General features: G+C 45.1%; 1 protein-coding gene across 1 annotated transcript in view; it reads left to right on the top strand.

Annotated features, from left to right (window-relative positions):
* The window catches only part of ASNS (asparagine synthetase (glutamine-hydrolyzing)), a 245,567-nt gene that overhangs the window by 105,147 nt on the left and 117,990 nt on the right, over positions 1-22,430 (top strand). Inside the window, exons 7-8 of the mRNA XM_085630875.1 lie at positions 64-190; positions 1,764-1,870. Of these exons, the coding sequence (XP_085487001.1) occupies positions 64-190; positions 1,764-1,870 (234 nt within the window). The remainder of the gene's footprint in view (positions 1-63; positions 191-1,763; positions 1,871-22,430) is intronic.

Below are 22,430 nucleotides of genomic sequence, written 5' to 3'. Positions count from 1 at the left end.
TTATAGAATGTACATATAATGTGTTCTTCCCAATTGCTGGCTGATGTTTTGCTCTCTTAACAGGTTGCTTCTCATATAGGCAGCGAACATCATGAAGTGTTTTTCGATTTTGACGAAGGAGTTCAAGCAATAGAAGACGTCATATTTAGTCTGGAAACCTATGACATCACTACTGTGCGTGCCTCCGTTGGTAAGAGGCTATTCATGTTCATGCTCATTGAAAGACAAGAACAGTGATGAAAGAGACTATCCTATCTTGAAAACAGTCGTCACATAATGTTGTGCTTTTATTAAACAATAAAACATTGTAGAGATGGTTTTAGGTTTATTTTATTCAAGTGCCCAGTTCAGTAAAAACTTAGCACTAAGTGCATTCATAAAAACTTTTAAAAGAAGTAATTTTTTTTTTTAAAGGAAAATATCATTGAGCAAGATATCTGTGTACAAATGCAAAGAAGAGCAGTTGAGCAAATAGAGTCAATTAAAGTGTCTAATGCACCAAGTTTGTCCATATGAAGATAAAGCTGCATCTGTCTGAATCGTGTCCAGGTTATATGCTGAAAAGACAATGCTGTCCAGATTTTGTACAGACCAGACAGGGTCATTATGTTCATGTGCTCTTGCACGTTAGTCACTGACTTCCTAAACACTGTTTATAGACTCAATGTAATAGCTGGGCTATTGTTGGCCTTTGCTAGGAACTCATTCTTGGAGAATGTTGTCAATTGTAGATGTAAACCGAGAAGGGGATAAAAGTGCCTGGTGTGCCGAGTTTACCCGTTCAGTACAAATTCAGCATGAGTCAGACTTCCAGTTTTCAATAAAGTGACAGTGTAATCCAGATTGCGTACGAGCAGGAACGCTGTCCACATGTGCTGCATAATACTAGCCACTAAGGGGTATATTTACAAAACCCTATCTCAACAGGAACATCATTGTTTATGACGTTCCTATGGCGATTAATCCGTTGTCTTATTTACAAGGCTTGTGAATAAGACCCCCTTAAACGCTACACTTAGTGTGAAATGGGCATTCAATGGGTGTTGCGGTGGGCGTTCTGCTGCAACACCTATTGATTTGGACTCTGCGCCCTATTTACAAGAGTGGTGTAAATAGGAGGCAGCGCCAAAATTAAGGCCAGGGAAAGCCTGGCTTAACTTGGCGACTCGTAAATGCCCTTTGTGAATACAGAAAGTCGTAAAGCTGGACTTTCTTCTTTGTTCACCTTTGTGAATCGAGCCCTAGATAACGAACTGATGATAGCAGAAAGCCCGAACAACCAGCGACATTGCCAGGCATCAGAGTGTGGTGTGGAAGGCAGCTTTAACTGTTTCTCCCTTCGTGACCTGGACGTCATGTCTCTTGAACACGGAAGTGATTCCCTGGTCCCTCTAATACTGTTAGAATACCTGCCTGCTCTCCATGGTCTTCTTTTCCTGACTCTATAGGGTACCCGAAAGCCCCTTGATGAACCAGCTAGAGCTAACAAATGCTTTCCTAAACTTATGTCATAAACCCAGGTCATCTACCTTTTTCCACAGCTGAGACAGTGTCTACTTTTGAGTGTTTAGTAAGTTATGGCAGACATTTTCAGGTAATTCTAGGGACCTGGATCCATCTCGTTCTCTGCACGGCTCTTAAAATGTTTAATCTAAAGAAGGGATTTCACAGCGAGAGAAATGTGTCCAGTATATTGAATAGTGTGTTTGAGTGTATTTTACGGTAGTGTGGTACCCTAATTATTACGTTGTAATGTTTTATAGGCATGTACCTAGTCTCCAAATACATCCGGAAGAACACTGACAGTGTGGTTATTTTCTCCGGAGAAGGCGCAGATGAACTCACACAAGGTTACATTTATTTTCATAAGGTAAATAAATACATTACCCTATAATCACCGGTGAACTGTTATCCAGTTCTTCGAAACTGTGTTTAAAATATGGATGTCAGTAGCTTGGCAAAAATCTGTAAACAAAAGACCGTAGAATCTTGAAATTGTTATATGATTGGAGTTTCCAAGCTGTCTCATTAAGTTATTGGTGACATGAAAATATGGAGCATGATGACAATGCATTGCATTTTTTGTATATATTAAATTAGGCCTTTACGTTGAACGCATAGCGCAGCAGAGTTTTTTTCCCCATTCACACTTGCCAACAGTAAGTTGGCGAGTGCGAGCTTCCACTCGGGTAGAATTTATACCCGAGCAGCAGGAAGATCAGCACAAATTGCTGTTTGTGCGCACTCCACCGCTTGCAGAACTCTGCTGAGCTTTCTTGTCACTTTGCGGAGTTCCGCAAACTCTGTGAACTCCGCGCAGACCTATAATAAAATCAGCATTTAATATCAAAACAACAATTGAACATTTTCAGTTTGAGACTTCAGTTTGTTCAATATGTTATACAGCCCATACATTGGGGGAAATAAATGACTTAAGTTGCTGCATATTTTTGATAAAATCGTAGGATGGCTATAACCGTCATCAAGTCTAGGCTAGAGGCCAATTTAGCTTTTTCTCCAGTAGTATGTCATGAATAAATACAAAACAATACAAATTATACATAGAGAATGCCTTTCAATGATCCTTTTTAGCCATTGCTTCTTTAAGTTGTCTTTGACATTTTAGATCTACTCTCAGGGCAGCATACATAGAGAGGTGCAGTGGGTTACCTTCCTTCATCATTTACCTTGGTGTAATGGGATACCTCCTTTCATTCTTTGCCTTGTTGGAAGTGTCATTCACATTTTGGATCAGTCAGCAGGCGAGACATTCAGTGGGTAGAGCTTCAGACATCTCTTGTGATGGTATTTTGCTTCCTAGCATCTGAATCTGTGTCAGTGAGTCAAAGCACTGAGAAACTGTTGCTCGAGTTTGAATTTCTTTAAAAAAAAAACAGAAGACAAGAGGCGTATGGCAAAATAGGAACAGTTTGTTTAATTAAACAGTGCAGTTGTAGTGAAGAGGTATAATGCTGTTGGGTTGGTGTCATATTGGGTCCGGTTTACAACTCACCTGTGTGGTTCTATCTTGTTGAGCTGGATCTAGGCTCGTATCCTACATAGGTAATGATAAATGAGGCCCTTTGCTTTCTCAGAGACTACTACTAGGGACAGGTATAACCTATCTGCTCATTATGCATGTGGGATTAACAAGCAGACATAACATGACCTTGCTGATGCTTGGGAACTGACTGTGGTCATGTGTTGATACTAGGTGTTATGTAAAAGGGCACTGTGCAGTGCATTGGGGATGCTAGTTTTTAGTGTAATTATAAGTGACATACGAGAGGTCCTTACGCAGGTGCTGTAGTTCCCCATTAGTGACCCTCTTTTGACTGGGCAGTTCCTCGATAGTACTTAGATGTAGGGTTACCCATAGTAGGCAGATCGTATCCAACCATACTACTATAAATAACTTTTGGTGTGATATTGTGATTTGAGGAGCCGTCTGTGCTCTTCCGGTGGCTGTGTTTATTCTGACCTTTTTGAGAATGTTTACGGTATTTAGTTCATGGGTGTCGCCAACATCAAAGTGCTCGACTACACGAAGAAATGGTGCACCCACTCTGATGTTAAGTAGGTCAAGCGTTTTCTCTCCTTCCATTGGTGTAAGTTTGGAAGTTGACAACAGATCGCGTTGGTGCACTTTTGATGTCTTCTCTGTTACCTGTTTTTGATTGTTAACACATGCCCTGTAATTGATAGGTTTGGATCAAGTGGGACATCGGAATGTGACCCGTGTTGGGATATGTTTTAGAAATATTAGTTATCTAGACAGATCAAATCCATTTTTATAAGCCGTTGTGCCCCCTTCCAATCCTAACTGGATGCTTAAATTGGTGTTAAATATGTTTGTTGGGTAGTCTCATGAGCATTGGGGGGGATGGAATTGTGGCTTTTAGCTGAGTCCTATGGTGATGCTAATTTTTGTCAAATGTGCTTTGTCCAGTGCCTAAGGGTCCTGTTGCTGTGCGGCCCATTCCCGTAGTTATTTACCCCGCTGAGGGCTCCCTCTTTGGATTCTACCCTCAGTTACATTTGTTATGCCCTGTTTGGATTAGTACCGCTATAGATGAGTGGAACACGTGGGAAGAGGGGCGAATGCTAATGCCTGCCACATGCTGTGAGCATGTTTTGGTCCTTATGCACCTCCTTGTTCCCGGTACCTGGTGTGCAACATGGTATGGCCCCCCTCGTAGATTTCAGCAACCTAGCTTTGGCTGATCCTGACCCCACCTTTGTATCTGGAATCTTCTTTTTGGGCTAACCTTGGGTGGGTGGTTTTGGGTGCTTCCTTGAGTCTCGCGGCATGCTCGGGAGAGATTTGGAGTCTTCTCAGTGGCCCTCCTTTCCCTCCACTTATGCCATCTTGTGGGGTCCAAAGTTGGGGCCGATTGCTTTCCCTGGAAGATGCTTCTCGTTCGGACCCCACCCCACTTTCGATCAGCGTAGTGGTGCACCCTTAGCTTGCTGCTGGGGTTTCTAGGGTCATGCGTTGCCTAATGAAGTGGTGTCTCTCTTGTAGATTTTGGAAGGGTGTGACTGGACTTTTGGAAACCAACAATTTACAAAAAGTATAGTAGAAGGCTAGTTAAGCTAGTATTTGCTCTGTAACATCAAAAAACATGACTATACCGAAAACCTGGGACTTTGACCCAAACAATTGCAAAGTCGTCTGGGTGGCGATGAAAAACAGGACTGCCTCAGCATATCCGGGGTCCCTGGTCACCCTGGTGAACTTTCAACTGGAGGCTTGGACTTGTCATCATGCTGAGGCCTCCTAGCTTATCGATCATCTCAGGAGTAGGAAGAGAACATGGTTCCCGTCACAGAGAATGATTTTGTTTAACTGGAAGGGAGGCTTCCATTTGATACGGAGACTTTGAGCATTTGGGGGCGCTGTTGGAACTCTCCGCCATGAAGAAAACAGTGGCCACAGAAATGGTGCCTGAAAATGGAGACCCTTCGATTGGAATGTTTCCTTTTTGTCTTTGGCCGCGGGACCTTGGCATCTCTTTTTAAACAGTTCTCCGTTATGCCCCTTGTCACACTGTCCTACCCATGGGGCGTGGAAAGCCAACCCTGTCCTGGGGGATCGGCAGTAGAGTGGGGCCCCTTGAGAGCTCCCACTTGATGATGTACTTAGTTAGGGCCCCGATCGACAAAGCTCTCAGCGGCTCTGAATTTCTGGACGCAAGTAAACATTTTTAACTCCCACTGTTGTCTAATTAGTCCTTTTTGTTCCTGGTACAGATTTGGAGGAAGAGGGTAAGTGGGTACTAGTTATTAGCCAATGGATGTTAGGTTGTTGGGATAACTCCTACTTGTGCTCAGGGGTTTATTTTACTTTGCAGTTTCGCTCTGTGATTGTGCGAAGATGCTACCTCCCCACACTATCACCCCTCCCTGTGGGTGTTGTGGCCCATGTCCATGTTGTGTTGAGTTCCCTGTCTGTGGCTGCTGCGGTCAGTGCTTGCCCAATTGCTGGATCACGGCTACGACTGTGTGGTGCCCGGCGGTCCTCCCTGAGACTGGGTTTAGGATACATTCTGATTCCCCTGTGCTTGCTGCTGAGGAGGGACATTTGTGAGGTTTTGTGGTGGCTGGCCCTGGTCCATTGATCTCTGCTGCTTTTGCTGTTTGTGGTATGCCTTTAACCAGCATCTCTCTGCCTGGCAGCCTGGCCTATGGCAATAGTAGTACTCCCAAGGGTCTGGTTTCTGGCAACCTCCCTGGCCTTTGCTGCCATAGCCTGTTTGGAACCCTCTGGAGTTTTGCGGTGGAGCCCCCATTTAGACTGGTGCCATCTGCATGATTGCGTCCATTGCTGCCCCTCAAGGGAAGTCTTTTTAAACTTGTGTTGAACCAGTTTCACAATGTCTTTTTGGACCGGCTCCTGCTTTGCTTTTCTCTATCTTTTTCTTGCTTCCTTTGTGGTAGGGGAGTATATAAGCTTGTATCTCACACCATGGTTTGGTATCTAGACCAACCACGTTGTCCAGTCCACTCTGTATCTCGGTGGGTAACCCCTTTTTAAGAATAATTTGACTCGTTACTATACTGACCCCCAAAACAAACCTTAATAAACTCTCCCATCTGACTCTTCCCCTCAAAAACCCCTTTTTACTCATCCAAATGTCTTTTCCTACTGCAAAGACCCAAAAAAAAAAACCTCACTCTTCTGTCCCTCCACTATCCTTTTCAATCAAAATAACAGACTAACATGTTTACTTCTCAATTTCCATATTCCACTATACTAATTCACCACTAATCCTTTTTGGGTTCCAGAGTAGCGTGCTACTCACCAGTGAAGCGTTTCAACACCCCATCAGGGTTACCAGCGCTATATAAACGCAAACCTTTTTCCCTTTTCTTCCCCTCCCCAATCCTTCTCAATCCAAATAACTGACTAACATATCCACCACTCAAATTACTTTCATGTTTTGCCATACTAATTCAACAGTAATCCTTATGGGTTCCAGAGTAGCGTGCTACTCGCCAATAAAGCGCTTCAAAACCCCATCAAGGGGTAGCAAACGCTATATAAATACAAACCTCTTTCCCTCTTCCATCCTGCAACCTACCTGTCTCCATCCAAATAACTGAATAACATATCTACCACTCAAATTACTTCATACTTCACTATACTAATTTTTAACACTAATCCTTTATGGGTTCCGGAGTAGCGTCCTACTCGCGAGAAAAGCACTTCAACACCCATCAGGGGTAACAGGTGCTACATGAATCCAAACCTTTCTTCCCTTTTATCCCTCTGCTACCCTTCTCACTCCAAATAACTGACTAATATCCACTACTCAAATTACTTTCATATTTCACCATACTAATTCAGCACTAATCCTTTATGGGATTCCGGAGTAGCGTGCTTCAACACCCCATCAGGGGTAACAAGCGCTATATACATACAAACCTTTTTTTCCCCTCTTCTATCCTTCTGCTATCCTTCCGAATCCAAATAACTGACTAACCTATCCACCACTTAAAATTTATTTGCATGTTTCACTATACTAATTCAACACTAATCCTCTATGGGTCCCGGAGTAGCGTGCTACTCGCTGAAAAAGCGCTTCAACGCCTCATCTGGGGTAGTAAGTGCTATATAAATGCAATTACGATACAATACAATACAGTGTGGCCAGTGGTGAATGTGTCCAGATGTTTGGCATGGGGAGCGTGTGATCACAACGTGTGCTAGATTCTGATTGGCTATGTGTTCCTAACTCACTTGGCCTCTGACTTTATGGTGTTTTCAGAAGCCCTTCTATCTCCTTCAAGCCATGTGTGCTTTATTGTGGGTAATCTCCCCTGACCATTTTAATGTCACTTCACCTATCTGTGGGATTGATTAAGAGTTTCCTGCCCGCTTGTTTGTCTGCCAGCCAAGCACCCTCCCAAATGTGACCCATCAAGCAGTAATACCGGGTCTAGGTCGCAGGGCCTGCCTACTTGCGTGTTGAGGTAGATGTGGATCTTGGGGCAGGTGATTCTATTACTAAGGACGCTAGTTCATTTTTATCCATAAACACATCGACATCTATATTAAAAAAACAAAGGAGCTCATTTCCTGTAGAGAGATGCAAGTTGTTGTATGCAGTGCAGCCAGTGAGGTTGAAGGCAGCAGTGGCTGATGGAAGGTAAAGACAGCAGTGAAAATCTTAACAAAATGCCACCTCAAGTTTCATGTTGAACACACTTTAGCCCAAGGCAAAATCACCATCCTAATCTCCCAAATATTTTTTGCCAGAAGAGACCCAAGAGGAGAAGAGTGAGGAAACAACAGAGGACCAGAGGACCACCACAGAATACTTCAAAATATGTACATACCAGTATGTTGTTTTGTTAGGAAAAAAACAGCTTCTGGTTTAAGGTGCCCTCCATGTTCATATGCTGTTACTGACTGACTTTCTTATGTATGTGCCACACCTTAGCAGGAAAATTGCTTCCAGAAAACATTTGTCATGGCAGCACTTCTTTATTTCCATGGAAAGCAAGGTCATTAGAAAGTTACTCAGGTGAACGTTCATCGTTCCCTCCTGTCCTCAGTTACAACTTTGTACATTTTCACCTTACTTGCCTGGAGCAGAGGTCTAGAATTGTGAGGCAAGGCTATTACTGTTTGCAACTGTGCACAATTTGTTCAGTTACTATGAATACAAACGGGCATCTGTATGGCTGCTGCAAAATTGCAAAGTAGTAGAAAGTAAGCACATACACATCTATAAGGGATGTTAAGAATTTTCACAATCATTATAACGGATTAAGGTCACGCACTTTAGTGGAATAGCAGAGAGGAGTGTGGGCATAAAAGAGGGGGCGCTCCAGGCACGGGCTAGGATACAGGCCAGCAGGGCTGAATCAGTGTGGCTTGTGGTCTTCCAGAGGCAGGTCATCATCAGAAATCAGCTTGGTGTGTACTGGAGGTTGATTGCCCCTCCAGACTATTTCTCAGTAGACATTGAAAGTCCAGTTTGCTATGATGAGAACCTTTTACCATCAAACGGATTCAAGAGACTGCCTCAGAGTGGCAATTTGAGTCCTTCACTCGCGCAGGTAAATTTGTGCCAACCACTCATGCACACCAAACCATGTCCTTTACCCGGTGACTTTAGAACTTCCCTTTTACCATTGGCTGTTTACTACCACTCACTCTCACCTCCAGGAGAATATTCTATCCATGGAGGCTTTATCACTACTTTTTACTCCATTTAGAAGACACAGATGGCATGGTTTTCTAACCCCTCCCCTACACGCTTTAGGACCATGTCTGTCCACCCCTGGGGTGTCTGGGGTATTCCCAATTGGTTATTAGACCTCTATCCACAAACCACAGATCCACCCAGCAGACCCCTACAACTATCCTTTTAGACCCACTACATGAAGCTTCTGCCCCAGATGTAAGTTTCCTAATGCCACACAGTAGACTTTGATGTGCAGTGATCCCCATGATGAGTGGGTGTTCCTTCAACAATGTATGTCAGAAATCCTGTACAAGAGTTAGAGGGGGGATACACCACTTAGAGTTCTAGAAGGAAACCGATTAAGCAACGTTTAAAAGGGAGTTCTGTAATGGCAGGGGTCAGCAAAAGGTCACAGCAACAGTTGAAGGAGACTTTTCATTAGGAGTCCCTCTGGGTATTCGATGGTAGTTGGCAGTTAGAGGGAAACAGGGTGATGGATTTCAACTGCATGAGTCTTAGTTTGATGGCATGCAAAGGGCGTCTGGTAGCTAAGCCACCTGAGTGCCACACACTTGCTTGTGGTTTGGCTGAGTTATTACCATCATGAGACTAGAGACATTGCATGCAAGCAACGATTTTTCAGAATGTCTGTGGTGCTTTTGGGATGTAGTGGCTGTGCCAGTAGTGGTGGTGATGATATGAAGGCATAGAAAGCAGATGTATTTGTGTAGTTGTTATACAGTACTTTGACCACTTCATGGCATCCCAGACTGTCTTTGAAGAGAACTGAGTCACAGGTATAGAGCGTGGCTTACCTCTCAGTCCCATTTAACTTAAGGTTTTGTCTTTCTCATAAGTTGTATGGCATGTCACATAGAAATAATTGGTTCAAGCATGTTCCTGGAGAGTCACCTCTGGAGTTTGTTATGGAGTGTGGCTTTCCAGACCTCACCAATCATCCCACACATTAGAGCAGGTAGCAACACCAGCCCTGATTTCGCTTATATTCAAGTACCGCGTAATATCGCTATTTAAATAACCGGATGCAAGCGCGCAGCGGTCTTCTGTAATCTCCGTCCGCTGCCGCTGAGCCAACCATTTCTTGCCCGCATACTTGCACTTAAAATTTTTTAACCACAGGAACCTTGTTCCTTACTTTTAATTTGTTGACTAGAGTGTTTTGTTGTGTGTGGTTGTGGGGACTAACATTGAGGCACTTGCTGTCACCTGTGTTGTGTTGCCATGACGCCCCCTAACACTCGCTCCTAATTCGCGAGTGAAGTAGGAGGGTCTCTTCCGCATTTGGCCACGCCCCCTTACTCGACCGGCCGCTATTTAAATAACCGGATGGAAGCGCGCAGCGGTCTTCTGTGATCTCCGTCCGCTGCCGCTGAGCCAACCATTTCTTGCCCGCATACTTGCACTTAAAAATTTTTAACCACAGGAACCTTGTTCCTTACTTTTAATTTGTTGACTAGAGTGTTTTGTTGTGTGTGGTTGTGGGGACTAACATTGAGGCACTTGCTGTCACCTGTGTTGTGTTGCCATGACGCCCCCTAACACTCGCTCCTAATTCACGAGTGAAGTAGGAGGGTCTCTTCCGCATTTGGCCACGCCCCCTTACTCGACCGGCCGCTATTTAAATAACCGGATGGAAGCGCGCAGCGGTCTTCTGTGATCTCCATCCGCTGCCGCTGAGCCAACCATTTCTTGCCCGCATACTTGCACTTAAAATTTTTTAACCACAGGAACCTTGTTCCTTACTTTTAATTTGTTGACTAGAGTGTTTTGTTGTGTGTGGTTGTGGGGACTAACATTGAGGCACTTGCTGTCACCTGTGTTGTGTTGCCATGACGCCCCCTAACACTCGCTCCTAATTCACGAGTGAAGTAGGAGGGTCTCTTCCGCATTTGGCCACGCCCCCTTACTCGACCGGCCGCTATTTAAATAACCAGATGCAAGCGCGCAGCGGTCTTCTGTGTTCTCCGTCCGCTGCCGCTGAGCCAACCATTTCTTGCCCGCATACTTGCACTTAAAAAATTTTAACCACAGGAACCTTGTTCCTTACTTTTAATTTGTTGACTAGAGTGTTTTGTTGTGTGTGGTTGTGGGGACTAACATTGAGGCACTTGCTGTCACCTGTGTTGTGTTGCCATGACGCCCCCTAACACTCGCTCCTAATTCGCAAGTGAAGTAGGAGGGTCTCTTCCGCATTTGGCCACGCCCCCTTACTCGACCGGCCGCTATTTAAATAACCGGATGCATGCGCGCAGCGGGCGCGCCGATGGCGCACCGGAGGCGCGCCAGAGGCAAGCCCGTCTGCGCCCGTCCGCGCCCCAGAGCGCCCAGCGGCCAGTAATTATGTTCCTGACGAGTGGGTTAGCAGAACACGCCGCTATTACTCTGCTGGTGAACTGCATCAGCTACGGGGTAAGGAATGCGCCTGTACACCCCTTGATTTGTCAATTAGACCTTTGGCTAAATGCACAGGCTGTGATTTCATATTTGGCTGTAACAGAGGCAAAACTCAATCTGAACCCTGTACAACTAAAACCTCATTGGGGTCAGTAAGCTCCACTTTTAATTTTTGGAGTATCAACTGCAGGTCCCTCCCTAAAAATAAGGAACATGTTTTTGATTTTTTAAGCACCGCTCTCCCGGATGCATTATTTCTTACAGAAACTTGGCTTCACTCTAGTTCCTGTGCGGATGTGGCCAGTGCCCTTCCATCTGGCTATGTAATACTGAGAATAGACCGCAGTTCTGGGAGAGGTGGTGGGATCGGAATTATATTTAAAGACATCTATACATGCCGGTTAGAAGCTTTGCCATTTCCCGACTGTGAAGCTGGGCTGTTCAAATTAGCACTTTCACCTCACCTGACTCTATCGGGTATTCTTCTTTATCGTCCCCCAGATAAATCTACCCATTGGCTCTCTTCATTCTCAGAGCTGATAGCTCCTTATGTTTTGAAGGCTGCAAACTTTGTTATCATAGGAGATCTCAATCTTCATTTAGAAGACGTTAATAACAACTTGAGCAAAGCGTTCCTTGCTGACTGTGAGGCAATCAATCTGGTTTTATGCAATCGTGGACCTACCCATCAGGCAGGACACTTACTTGACCCAGTTCTATCCAATATTTTGCTTGACTGCAGTATCCCGCCTCTTCCCCTCATTTGGTCGGACCACTTTGCCGTTCATTTCAGTTTTACTTCAGACAGTGTTGTCTCACCAGCCTTGCCCCTTAATGCTGTTAGGTTCAGAGCTTGGTCTAAACTGAATTTGGATAAGTTCAATGCTGAGCTGACATCTACATGCCCTGACACCTCTCTTCCTGTGTCCTCTCTGAATTTGGAGGTGTCTCAGTGGCTGTCGTCTACAATCGAGCACCATCTTCCTTTATGCTCTAAGCGTCCTCTTGTACACCTGCCCCCTGCCCCTTGGTTCACACAGGACCTTAAAATTATGAAGGCTAAGTGTAAACACCTGGAAAGATGTTGGAGGAAAACCTACTCAGCAGACAGTAAATTAACTTATAGGTTAGCTCTAAAACACTACCATCTAGCCTGTAAGAAAACGAAAGGGACCTTCATCTCTGACTCTATTTCTAAGGCCAGCAATCGCCCTAAGGCCCTTTTCTCCATGATAAAGAAGCTGGCAGGGGCTGACACATCCCCAGCCCCTCCAACACTTGTGGAATCCCAATGTAATGAGATCGCTGACTTTTTTACCACCAAAGTCGAAACTATCCACAATTCCTTGGCAGCTAGTTTGCCACTGCCCAGTAGTGAGTTCTCCCCCACTATTCATGGTGAGAGTCCTTCTCCCAAGGAAGTGATCTCTGACTGGCCTCTATTGGATCGAGAGTCTTTACGCCTCTGTCTTTCTAAGGTGAAATCTGGCTCCCCTTTAGATCCTATGCCTATTACCATTCTTGGCCAGCTCGCACCTGCTCCCCTCCTTGTGATTCAAGAATTGCTTAACGCCTCTCTTCGGGAGTCCATTGTCCCCGTTGAATGGAAGAGGGCTATGGTGATCCCTCTTCTGAAAAAACCTGGGGCGGATCCTACAGTTTTTGCTAACTTTCGGCCTATTTCCCTGCTACCCATATTTTCAAAAATCTTGGAGAAGCATGTTAACACTCATCTAACTGCCCATGTGGAGGCAACAGGCTATCTTCATTCCTCTCAGTCAGGTTTCCGCACATATTTTTCCACGGAAACTGCCCTACTGGGGGTCACAGAGACTCTACGTGCTCATTTGGATCAAGGCGAAACCATGGCGCTGATTCTGCTTGACTTGAGCGCCGCTTTCGACACGGTGTCCCATTCTATTCTCCTCACCGCACTACAAAATGCTGGGGTGGTTGGGTCCGCTCTGTCTTGGCTAGTCTCGTTTTTATGTCAGCGCTCATTTCAGGTCTGCTCCTCAAGTTGCTCCTCCTCTATTCGTGCATCTGCTTATGGGGTTCCCCAGGGGTCCACGTTAAGCCCTATGCTTTTTAACATCTACGTACGACCCCTGGCCTCGATTGTGGAGGATGCGGGACTATCCCTCTACTCTTACGCAGATGATACGCAGATTATCTTCTCCCTATCCTCAAACAAGGAGTGTTCCTTTTCAACATTACAGGAGGGACTTAGTCGCGTGGCAGAATGGATGCAGGTGAATCTATTAAAACTCAACGGCGATAAAAGTGAAGTAGTTATTTTGGGCAAGGATAAACATCTTTGGGGCCCGAATCACTGGCCCTTGGTAATGGGCCCGTTACCCCAACCGGTTACGCATGTACGCAACCTGGGCTTCTTGCTGGACGATTCTCTATCTATGCGTCAACAAGCGGTCAGCATTTCAGCCACCTGTTTTACCATCTTAAGGTGGCTTCGAAAAATCCTCTGGCTGCTTCCCGTTTCTACAAGACGTACTGTGGTCCAAGCACTTGTCACCTCCCGCCTTGACTATGGTAATGTACTCTATCTGGGTTGTAGCTAGGAGGTATGCAAGACGCTCCAGTTGGTGCAGAATTCTGCCACCCGGCTCCTTTGCAAGGTCCCTAAGAGATCTTCCATCTCTCCTTGTTTGCGGGACTTACATTGGCTGCGTATAGAGAGCCGTATTAAATTTAAGGCTCTCTGCTTTATGTTTAAAATCAAACAAGGCTTGGCACCTCTGTACTTGCGTTCATTGGTCTATCCCTATGCCCCTTCCCGTGCCCTTAGATCAGCCTCTCAGGGTAACTATGCGATCCCCAGATTTAGACTGGTTAGAATGGGTGGTCGCTCCTTCTCTTACCTTGCCCCTAAGCTTTGGAATTCTCTCCCTGTCTCTTTAAAATTGCAATCCGTTTTTACACAGTTCCGTAGGGACTTGAAAACTTGGCTCTTCTCTCAATAGACAGTTATCTCAGTTTGGCCTTTTCATTTATGGCACCGGGAGACCCCATGGTGGGTAGCTGTGCGCCCTACAAATTTATTTACAATTACAATTATGTGATGTTTTTGGTGCAATATGCCCCCATATATCCAGAGGCTAGCAGTTCTCAGAGCTTGTCTCAATACCATGCCAAACAATGCACCAATTCATCAATACGCACTGGAGAATCATGGCATGTCTGTAGAAATTGATTAAACAATTTGCTCATGGATCCAGGGGCTTAGAGATTCTTGAAAAATCGAACCTCCAAGGGTCAGATGTATGACCATAGCATTTTGGGACTCACAAATTGAGAATCGCAATTTGCGAGTCGCAGAATGCTATGTACAACAGTGTCTGAGACACTGATTGCGATTCCCAATGGCGTCGCAAATTGCATGCCTCATGAATATTCATGAGGCAGTCGCAATTTTTGACCCCATTGGGAATGGCTAGCACTCCCAAGGATGGTGGCCTGCTGGGGTCAGCAGTCCACCGTGTCTAGAACTGGTTTGTCAATAAAGCAGTTTTTTCAATATGCAGCCCATTTTCCTTAAAGGAAAATGGGATGCATTTAAAAAATAAAAATTAAACTTTTCAGCTTCATTTTTTAAGCGCAGGCAGTGGTCCATGTTTTGCCAAAGGGAAAGGGGTCCCTTCCCGTTTGCAAGTTCCTTCCCATCCTTCTGAGAAGAGTGATAAACTGTGAGCGTTTTGCAAACGCAATTGCGATCGCAAAACATTCATACATGGGTTCTGGACTCGCTATTAGGATGGGACGCCCTTGGCGCGCCCCTTCCTAATAGCGAGTTGCTAACCCTATTTCGCGAATCGCTAACTGATCAGCGACTCGTAAAATAGGGTTGGTATATTGGCCACACGTTTTTTGCAGTCGCAAACAGGCCTAAGAGCCCCTTGTGACTGCAAAAAAGGGTCGTACATCTGGCCCAAAATCCTTTATTAGACATAATTTGCTTAATCATTTGGCATTTTGGATTAGGAATCACACATACCACAAATCAATGTCCAGCCATCCTTCTTCTGCTTATTCTTTTGCCCTTATTGCTTTACAAAACAACTCATCAGGCAATCTTGGTGGCCTCCTTCCATCCACAAGCTAATGTCATTGTCGTCTTGTGTAAGCATCTTATAATGAAATGTGTGGTACCAACTGCTCTGTAGATGGCTGCGCTGCACAGCTTAACTCGTGCCACCTTCACCGTGTTCTGCTGACTGGTGCTAGTCCTTGTTTTGGTGACATGTAATGTCTGCCTGGTAATAGACATGGGAGATGTGGTCTTTTCAGCTTCTTCTCGGTTATACAATGAAGGGGGAATTGGTGCCCCGGCGATGAAAAGGCAGCTGTTTGCTGGTGACGAGCCCTTGCACAAGCTGTCTTGCAAAAAAGTTGCTTTTGGAGCACTTAATATGTGCCCATTGTCAGTGGACAATTCTCCCTGTAGTTAAGTCTTTGTTCAAGTCCAGTCGAGATATGACCTTACCTGGCAAAGGTCCTACTGCACCCCTCATTCGCATTACAGCAAACCTCATACTGCTGTTTGTGAGTACCACACTTTGTACAATTTTCCTTCTTTACTGCTTTCCTCATTTACCAGTGAGGGTACAGTGCTCCTGCACTCTGCATTGCAGTATACAGCAACTTTTGTGTAGTGATCTGCTGGACACGTTCTAGTGTTCCAGCATATGCTCTATGTAACCAGCCACTTCACAAGGCCTGGCCTTTACACCAACCCCACACATATCCATCACAGGCGTCTCATAAAAAGGGCCAGGTGAACGTGCCCTGGCCGAGTTCCAGTACCATACACTACTGTCTGTGTGTCATTTGTATTGCTGAATGAGGGTTTAGGGCCCCAAGCATTACACTTTACTCCATCCAACATGCGTCCGTAACAATACAGTTTCAAATAAGTCATTCTGTGCTAGTCGATAGTTCCTAAAGCTCTCCCATCTCTGAGAAACCTAGGCATGAAAGATGTCTGCGTGCCTGAGCATGAGAGTGGCTCTCAGTTTATACCTATTCTAACCTTGGGTACATATTGTGCTGCTGTTTCTATTGTCTGTTTCTCACGGCGAATATATACTATTGCCATAATTATGTCACAGAGAATGTAAATTAGAATTAAAGGTGATTCTCAATGGGGAAATCATTCAATCATTATTTGTCTAAGATTATAAGTGAATTCACACAATTACATTTAACCAAGTTTTGACTATAGATGACTCAAAGTGCTAAATGTGGTGTTTTAGGTAGTTATTTTTATTTTTTTCATTATTTCAAAAGTGGGTGTTTTTCTGTTTAGTCCTATTTATTTTTTCAGATGTATACAACTAATATCTACATTGAAATGTTACAACTATCAGTATTATGTGTAGACCGAACTAGGATTTATACATTCATTGTGAAAATTTAGAACAGCAAATAACAATAAACTGTTCGAACCTTCGATATTTAATGTAGTGGGTATATGTAAGAAGATAGCCCTTTTCTGATAATACAAGTCAGGTGAGTTAACTTTATTATACACCACTCAAAAGTGCTTATCAATGAATGAATGTAACTTATGGTTCAGTTAAAGTGAATTAGTACGAATGTATGACGGAATTCCGCATGCTTTTTTCCATCATTTGAACGAATGCGTCTTTAGCACGCATTTGTTCTGCACGCAAGTCATTTTAACGACTTGCCTTAGGGGGGCGCTGGATATTGGAATAGTTTATTTTACTATTCTAACTCCAGTGTGCGCAACAGTAGGGAAGGTTGGACTTTGATTTGAACACCACTCCACCATGTGCCCCCCTAAAGAAAGTCGTCGTAACTACGTGCAGAACGATTGTGTGCTAATGACGCATTCGTTCTGTTGCCGGTGCTGTGAAGGCACAGCGTGACTCCGGCTGCATCCTAAAGGATGTTCCCAATTAGTACATTTAGCCTCTGTGTGTAACAGGGATACACCATTTACAAAGAGACCACAAAGTTAGTGTTTGACAGCAGCATTTTATTTGACAAATACTAAAATGTATTACGAGCAAATACTAACAATTCTGTATCAATTATTAGTAAGGTACTGGTATAACTAATTGCTTGGTCAAAGAATTGAATTACTTAGTTGATGTAAATAATTTAAGAAATGCACCGGACATACATTTGTAAGGTGTGACAATCCGTGCAGCTCACTGTTCATGCTCATTCTTTCAATCTTAAATATGAATAAGAAGGCCCCACTTACAATGGACGAGGACTTACTAGGAAATGCTTGCCAGCTGGGTCACAGTCTATGTATTCACCATAGTGTGGCGGGCCCCCGCTTCAAAACCTGTACATTCTGCCAGCACAAACTCTGGGTGGAAAAAGGATCACTTGGGTGTACATTGTAGTTCGTGCACTGAACATCCTTAAAAGGTTATTCCTTCAAAGTTTCATCAATGCTCATTGTTAGACCTGGTTTGACGTGGTCTCCCTTAACCTTTTTGGCTGCTGATTTCATGTTTGGACCTTATTTTGTTGGATTAGCACTTTGAGCGCGTTTGCCACTGCCACTCAGTACCAAAGCGCTGTGCTTGACATATATATACTGGTGATTGGTGTATACATGATTGGCTGATTCGAGTTAGCTGTAAGTTCCTTAAGTCTAGGGGTAAGACATATACCAAGGGCATGTGCCTCGAATGCTCCTCTGTGGGCCTACAGCACTGATTGTGCCATCCACGAAGGTAGTTCATCAATCGTGCCACAGGTTTGCCCTGGTGGGGCCTGTGTGCATAGGTTACCGTTACTCTGCTTGGCATTTAAAAAGCTACGTGCCAGGGTTCTGCATGTTTCTTGCTATATGGGTGTTCTCCCTAGGGACAGGGTGCATTGTCAGGAAGAGGTAGGGCATGTGCGCATGTGTGTTCCATGCAAGGGTCGTGAATGACACCGGATGGTGTGTTCGGTATGATAGGGCCTGGATTAGCATGGGGGAATGTAGGAATAGGCTATTGAGCAGTATTTCCTACGTGCAGAATAGTAGCATTATAATGTTTAATATCTATGAATTGGTAATGGCGAATTCTCTCCAGGAGTGTGAGTGGATGTGCGATTCCGTGCATGGGAATGTCACTTTGGCAAAGTGGCCATTTCAATGCTTGTGGCTCTATGTGTCTTTCTGCCTGTCTCCTAATTCACATCTGGGTGCTGGGTGGGGGCAGCCACATCTGTGCATTCCTGATAGAAGGCCATTACCTAGGGGCTCAAAAAACTGCAGTCCTCTGAGGGGTCATTCAGGGACGGTTATGTGGAGGTGAAATTGGCCCCTGCATTCCAAGGTGCAGGGTCTTGGCCCCATTAAAGACAGTGATACCGGGTAGGATGGCAGATAGGACAAACATTAGTGAGGGTCTTGGCATTTCACAGGTTGCCTTTTGAACTGTTCGTGTCTTCAAAGGCCATTAAAGATTTACCTGCTGGGGCTCGGGCTTTCAAAGTTAGAGACGCTTTTGGATTTGGAACCATACTACGCCGGTTCGACACTGGGACATCGACAAGAGGAATCATTAGGGCAGGAGGGACTGCAACTGGACTATCCTCAGACTTGTAGTGGCCTGGACCTTTTCGTGCTCCAGGAAGGGGACTATCACTTGGAGGATTCTGACCGGATGTTGCTGGACTGCAACTAAGTGCCAACTGTCAGGGCCCCGGTCCTTAAGAACTCTCCAGGGCCAATTGCCTGGCCTCCTGTCCACGAGATCCCAGGGACACAGAGGATCTCCCCATTTCCACGAGATCGTAAGGACTTCGCAGTGTGTGCCGGAAACGTGTGGAAGCGATCGTCGGTTGGGACAAGATCATCCAAATGTACACCGTCATTACACTGTGCAGAGGAGTGTGCTCCTAAAGATCAGCAGCTAACCTGAGGTGCTGTGATGTGAGTAGTGTGAGGAATGCAGGGGGGAGCTTGCAGAGTTCTAGGGACCCATGCTTGCAACCAAGGGACCCATGCTGGCTTGCACTCCGGAGTGTGTGGTGTCCAAGGGGTGTTGGGGGACCTGAGCTGGGAGCTGAGACTGTCTTCGACCTCCAGATCATAAGGACGACAGTGTCTTACAACCTCTGTCCGAGGTTGCTAGCTTCTTCTCCCTGGACCCACACCACAAGGTACTTTGTGTTGAAGAACATCATACCAGGACCCGAGGGGTTTCGTTATGCCTTTTGGGCACCTATAGCTGGCTCCCGGGAGCTCTGGCAGCTCACATCTCTGCTTGAGGGTAAAAATTTCTCCAGACTTGGAAGTGCACCAGCTTCCTGGATCGCAACCTTTTGTCTTAGGCGGGTGGAAGGGAGTATAACGATCCCACACTCGTGCAGGTTCTACTGGGTGTCTGGAGGTCTAATCTGGATGGACGAAACAAAGTAACCGTTTCTTTCCGTTTTAGGTGGTTCCGTCAATCTAATCAATGTGCCGCCAGCAGGAGCAACGTGTATCATTGACAGGTGTAGTCGCGTGACTGCGAGGCTCAGTCAAAGACCTGTTATTGCTTTACCTTGGCAACTGTTGGGGGTATGCGTTATTGGGGAATGTTGTACTGGATGAATACCTCTGAATAGGGCATATATGTTCATGCCATTCTTCTGCTAATGGGAAAGTTTGGCAATTGCATACAACAGTAAAGTGTATATATATATTGTGTATATCATTTTGGTGTCAACGTGTGTGTAATACAAAGACCAGTGTTTTATACACACGGTGTGAAATCTTTTTGTGGCATACGCAGTGTGTTGTGAGGGTAGTGTTGTGCCAATACTTTTCCCTTGTGCACTGTGGATAAGCCTGACTACTCAGTGCCAAGCTACCGAAGGGTGAGCGAAGGTGATCATACATGTGTATCGTACCCATCCTATCTAGGATGGTGGATTCTGACTGGCTTCGATGCATCCCAGCCAGCTGTAAACCGCTGGGTCTAACATTTGGTGATCAGCTGTGTAGAAAGGACGTGTGTTGGCACAAGCCCTAGCATCACAATCATATGCTACGACTGGTGTACTATATCATTTTCTTGCCTTGGGTTTTGGTGTTCTTTGTGGTCTGCCCTTCTGGTTTGGAAAGCTTTCTGTGTTCACAACAGTCCTGTCTAATTCGGGAAAGGTGGAGGTATCTGCAGTCCCACTCCGAGCACTGCTCTGTGATATTACATTAAGATCTGATCAACACACCCTCTGCCCTTGCAGAACCCAGCCTGTTTAACCTTGCAGTAATGAGTCTGCTGTTGACTGGTTTCCACTCAATTAAGAATTTTCTGCCCCCCTTACTCAGAGGAAGTGGTCGTGGGGCTACGTTTGCAGGAGCTTAGTGTCCTGGCAGGGTCACCCAAGCTGGACAGATCAAAGGAAAGAGACCAGATGAATCACAATCCACTGGTCTTCCAGTTTGGGTGTCGGGCAAAGGGTTATCAACCTTGTCCCAAAAAAAGCACCTGCTACGGAAACAGCAGCAAGAACCACTAAATCTTCTGGGCGCGAGAGCCTTCCAGAGTCTGCATTAGACATTTATAATTGAGAGTAGTCAAAGCTGCAGGGAAGGCAGTGACAGGATGATGGAATTTCTGAGTGCCAAATGCAAGAGTATAATTGGAGTCTGGAATGTACAGACTATGAATTACACAGAACAGCTGGCTCAAGTAACATCTGAGATGAAGCACTACAACCTACACTTCCTGGGGTCAGAGAACATGTGTGGACCGGATCTGTCAGTATAAAAACCACCATAGGAAAGACTGTACTGTACTTGGTAAGGATCAATAATCAACATCATAACAAAGTAGCCATCATCAAAATCAGCCAAAAGGCGCTAAAATTATTAGCAAGTCCCAAAAACTCTCTTCCTATGGGAACTATGTCCAAATTATAAGTATGCAGTGGTGACAGCCACTGTATTATATGGCGTGGTTGTGTGACCTCACAGTGTAATACACAACCAACTCTTATAGGATATGTTAGGTTTTGTTTGTTAAACTTTAGCTCAACCCTGTGTACCTGTGGCTCTGAGCAGGCAGACTTACACAAAGGAACACTTGTAAAGCATTTAAACAGCACCAAAACAATTGAAGAAGAAACCCGACACTCAAGAAATCGAACAACAATTTATAAAAATATATAAAAAATGTATGAATGTATGGACACCAAAACGAAAACATTCCACTGAAGGGATCTGGAGATATAGATTTTATAAGACAAAATAGATCAGGACTTTTCACTTAACCATGGACAAGCACTGGCAAGTGCAACAAATTTGATACTCAGAAACCTTTTCAAGAAAAAGCTGGACAAATCGGAATGTGATTGCTCAGAGTTACTTTGGGCAACCAACTCTAGCAGGGATTCAAGGGGACCAGCAAGTCAAGGGGACCAGCAAGATGCAAAGAAACAGTTTCCTCCTCAAGGATGGCAGTATTCAGTACAGGTCCAATGGTTCCTTGCCTTTGACTTCTATGGAGTTGGCCTCATGCAATGAATATAGGATACTCTAGATGCTAAAGAATGCTGAAGATGCTGTGCAGTCAACAGAAGTCTTCCTGGGGCTACTCTTTGATCTACTTTCTTGGTGAGTTGATTCTGACCACAGGGGTCGATGTTCCTCGAAGTACTCTCAGGGTAAGGGTAAGTAAATGTCCAGTTTGCTAGCCCAAAGAGCATCAGGTTCAGTTCAACTTCAGTGCACCCACTTCTTTGCCGGTCTCAGGGTCAGCAGGCAGTTCTTCTTTTGTCCTGTTATCCAGCCAAGCAAGATCTGAATTTGGCTGCTAGGGGTGCCCTTTTTATGCGCAAAAAGGGCCCTCTGGGGAGGTTATGGTAAGAAAATAATGGGTTACCAGGTTCCCTCCTGGCTGTTGACAACTTATGGCAAAGTGTGCCATCTAGCTGTCCCAGAAGACTCCATTCTGCCCACTCCCATGATGGCGAGACCCCCGTCCCCTCGGTGTGGGAAGCTTGGTAGGCCACCCTAGAGCTAAAAGCCCATGGAAAACCACTTTCACAGCTGGTTTTCCCCTCTCTAGCCAGCTTGACTTCCTACACAAAAGAGCAGCCCCTCTCTAGTGTGATCACCATTATCCCTTCAAAGGCAGCTTCCCCTTTGAAGCTCTCCTTTTGGGCCAACACCCGATGCGGCTTCCTGTCAGGAGGAGGTAACACCTCCTCCAACGGCAGGCTCCTATTGTTACCTGTCCTGGGACTCATTTACACATCTCCCCAGACGGACAGAAGGCTGTCTCAGCAGATGGCCACTGGAAAACTTGGGCAACAGACTGGCAACTTCCTAAA

Source organism: Triturus cristatus, chromosome 10 (assembly GCF_964204655.1).
Source record: "Triturus cristatus chromosome 10, aTriCri1.1, whole genome shotgun sequence".
NCBI lineage: Eukaryota > Metazoa > Chordata > Amphibia > Caudata > Salamandridae > Triturus > Triturus cristatus.
The sequence above is the reverse complement of the archived record's forward strand: the minus strand, read 5'-3'. Positions and strand labels throughout refer to the sequence as shown.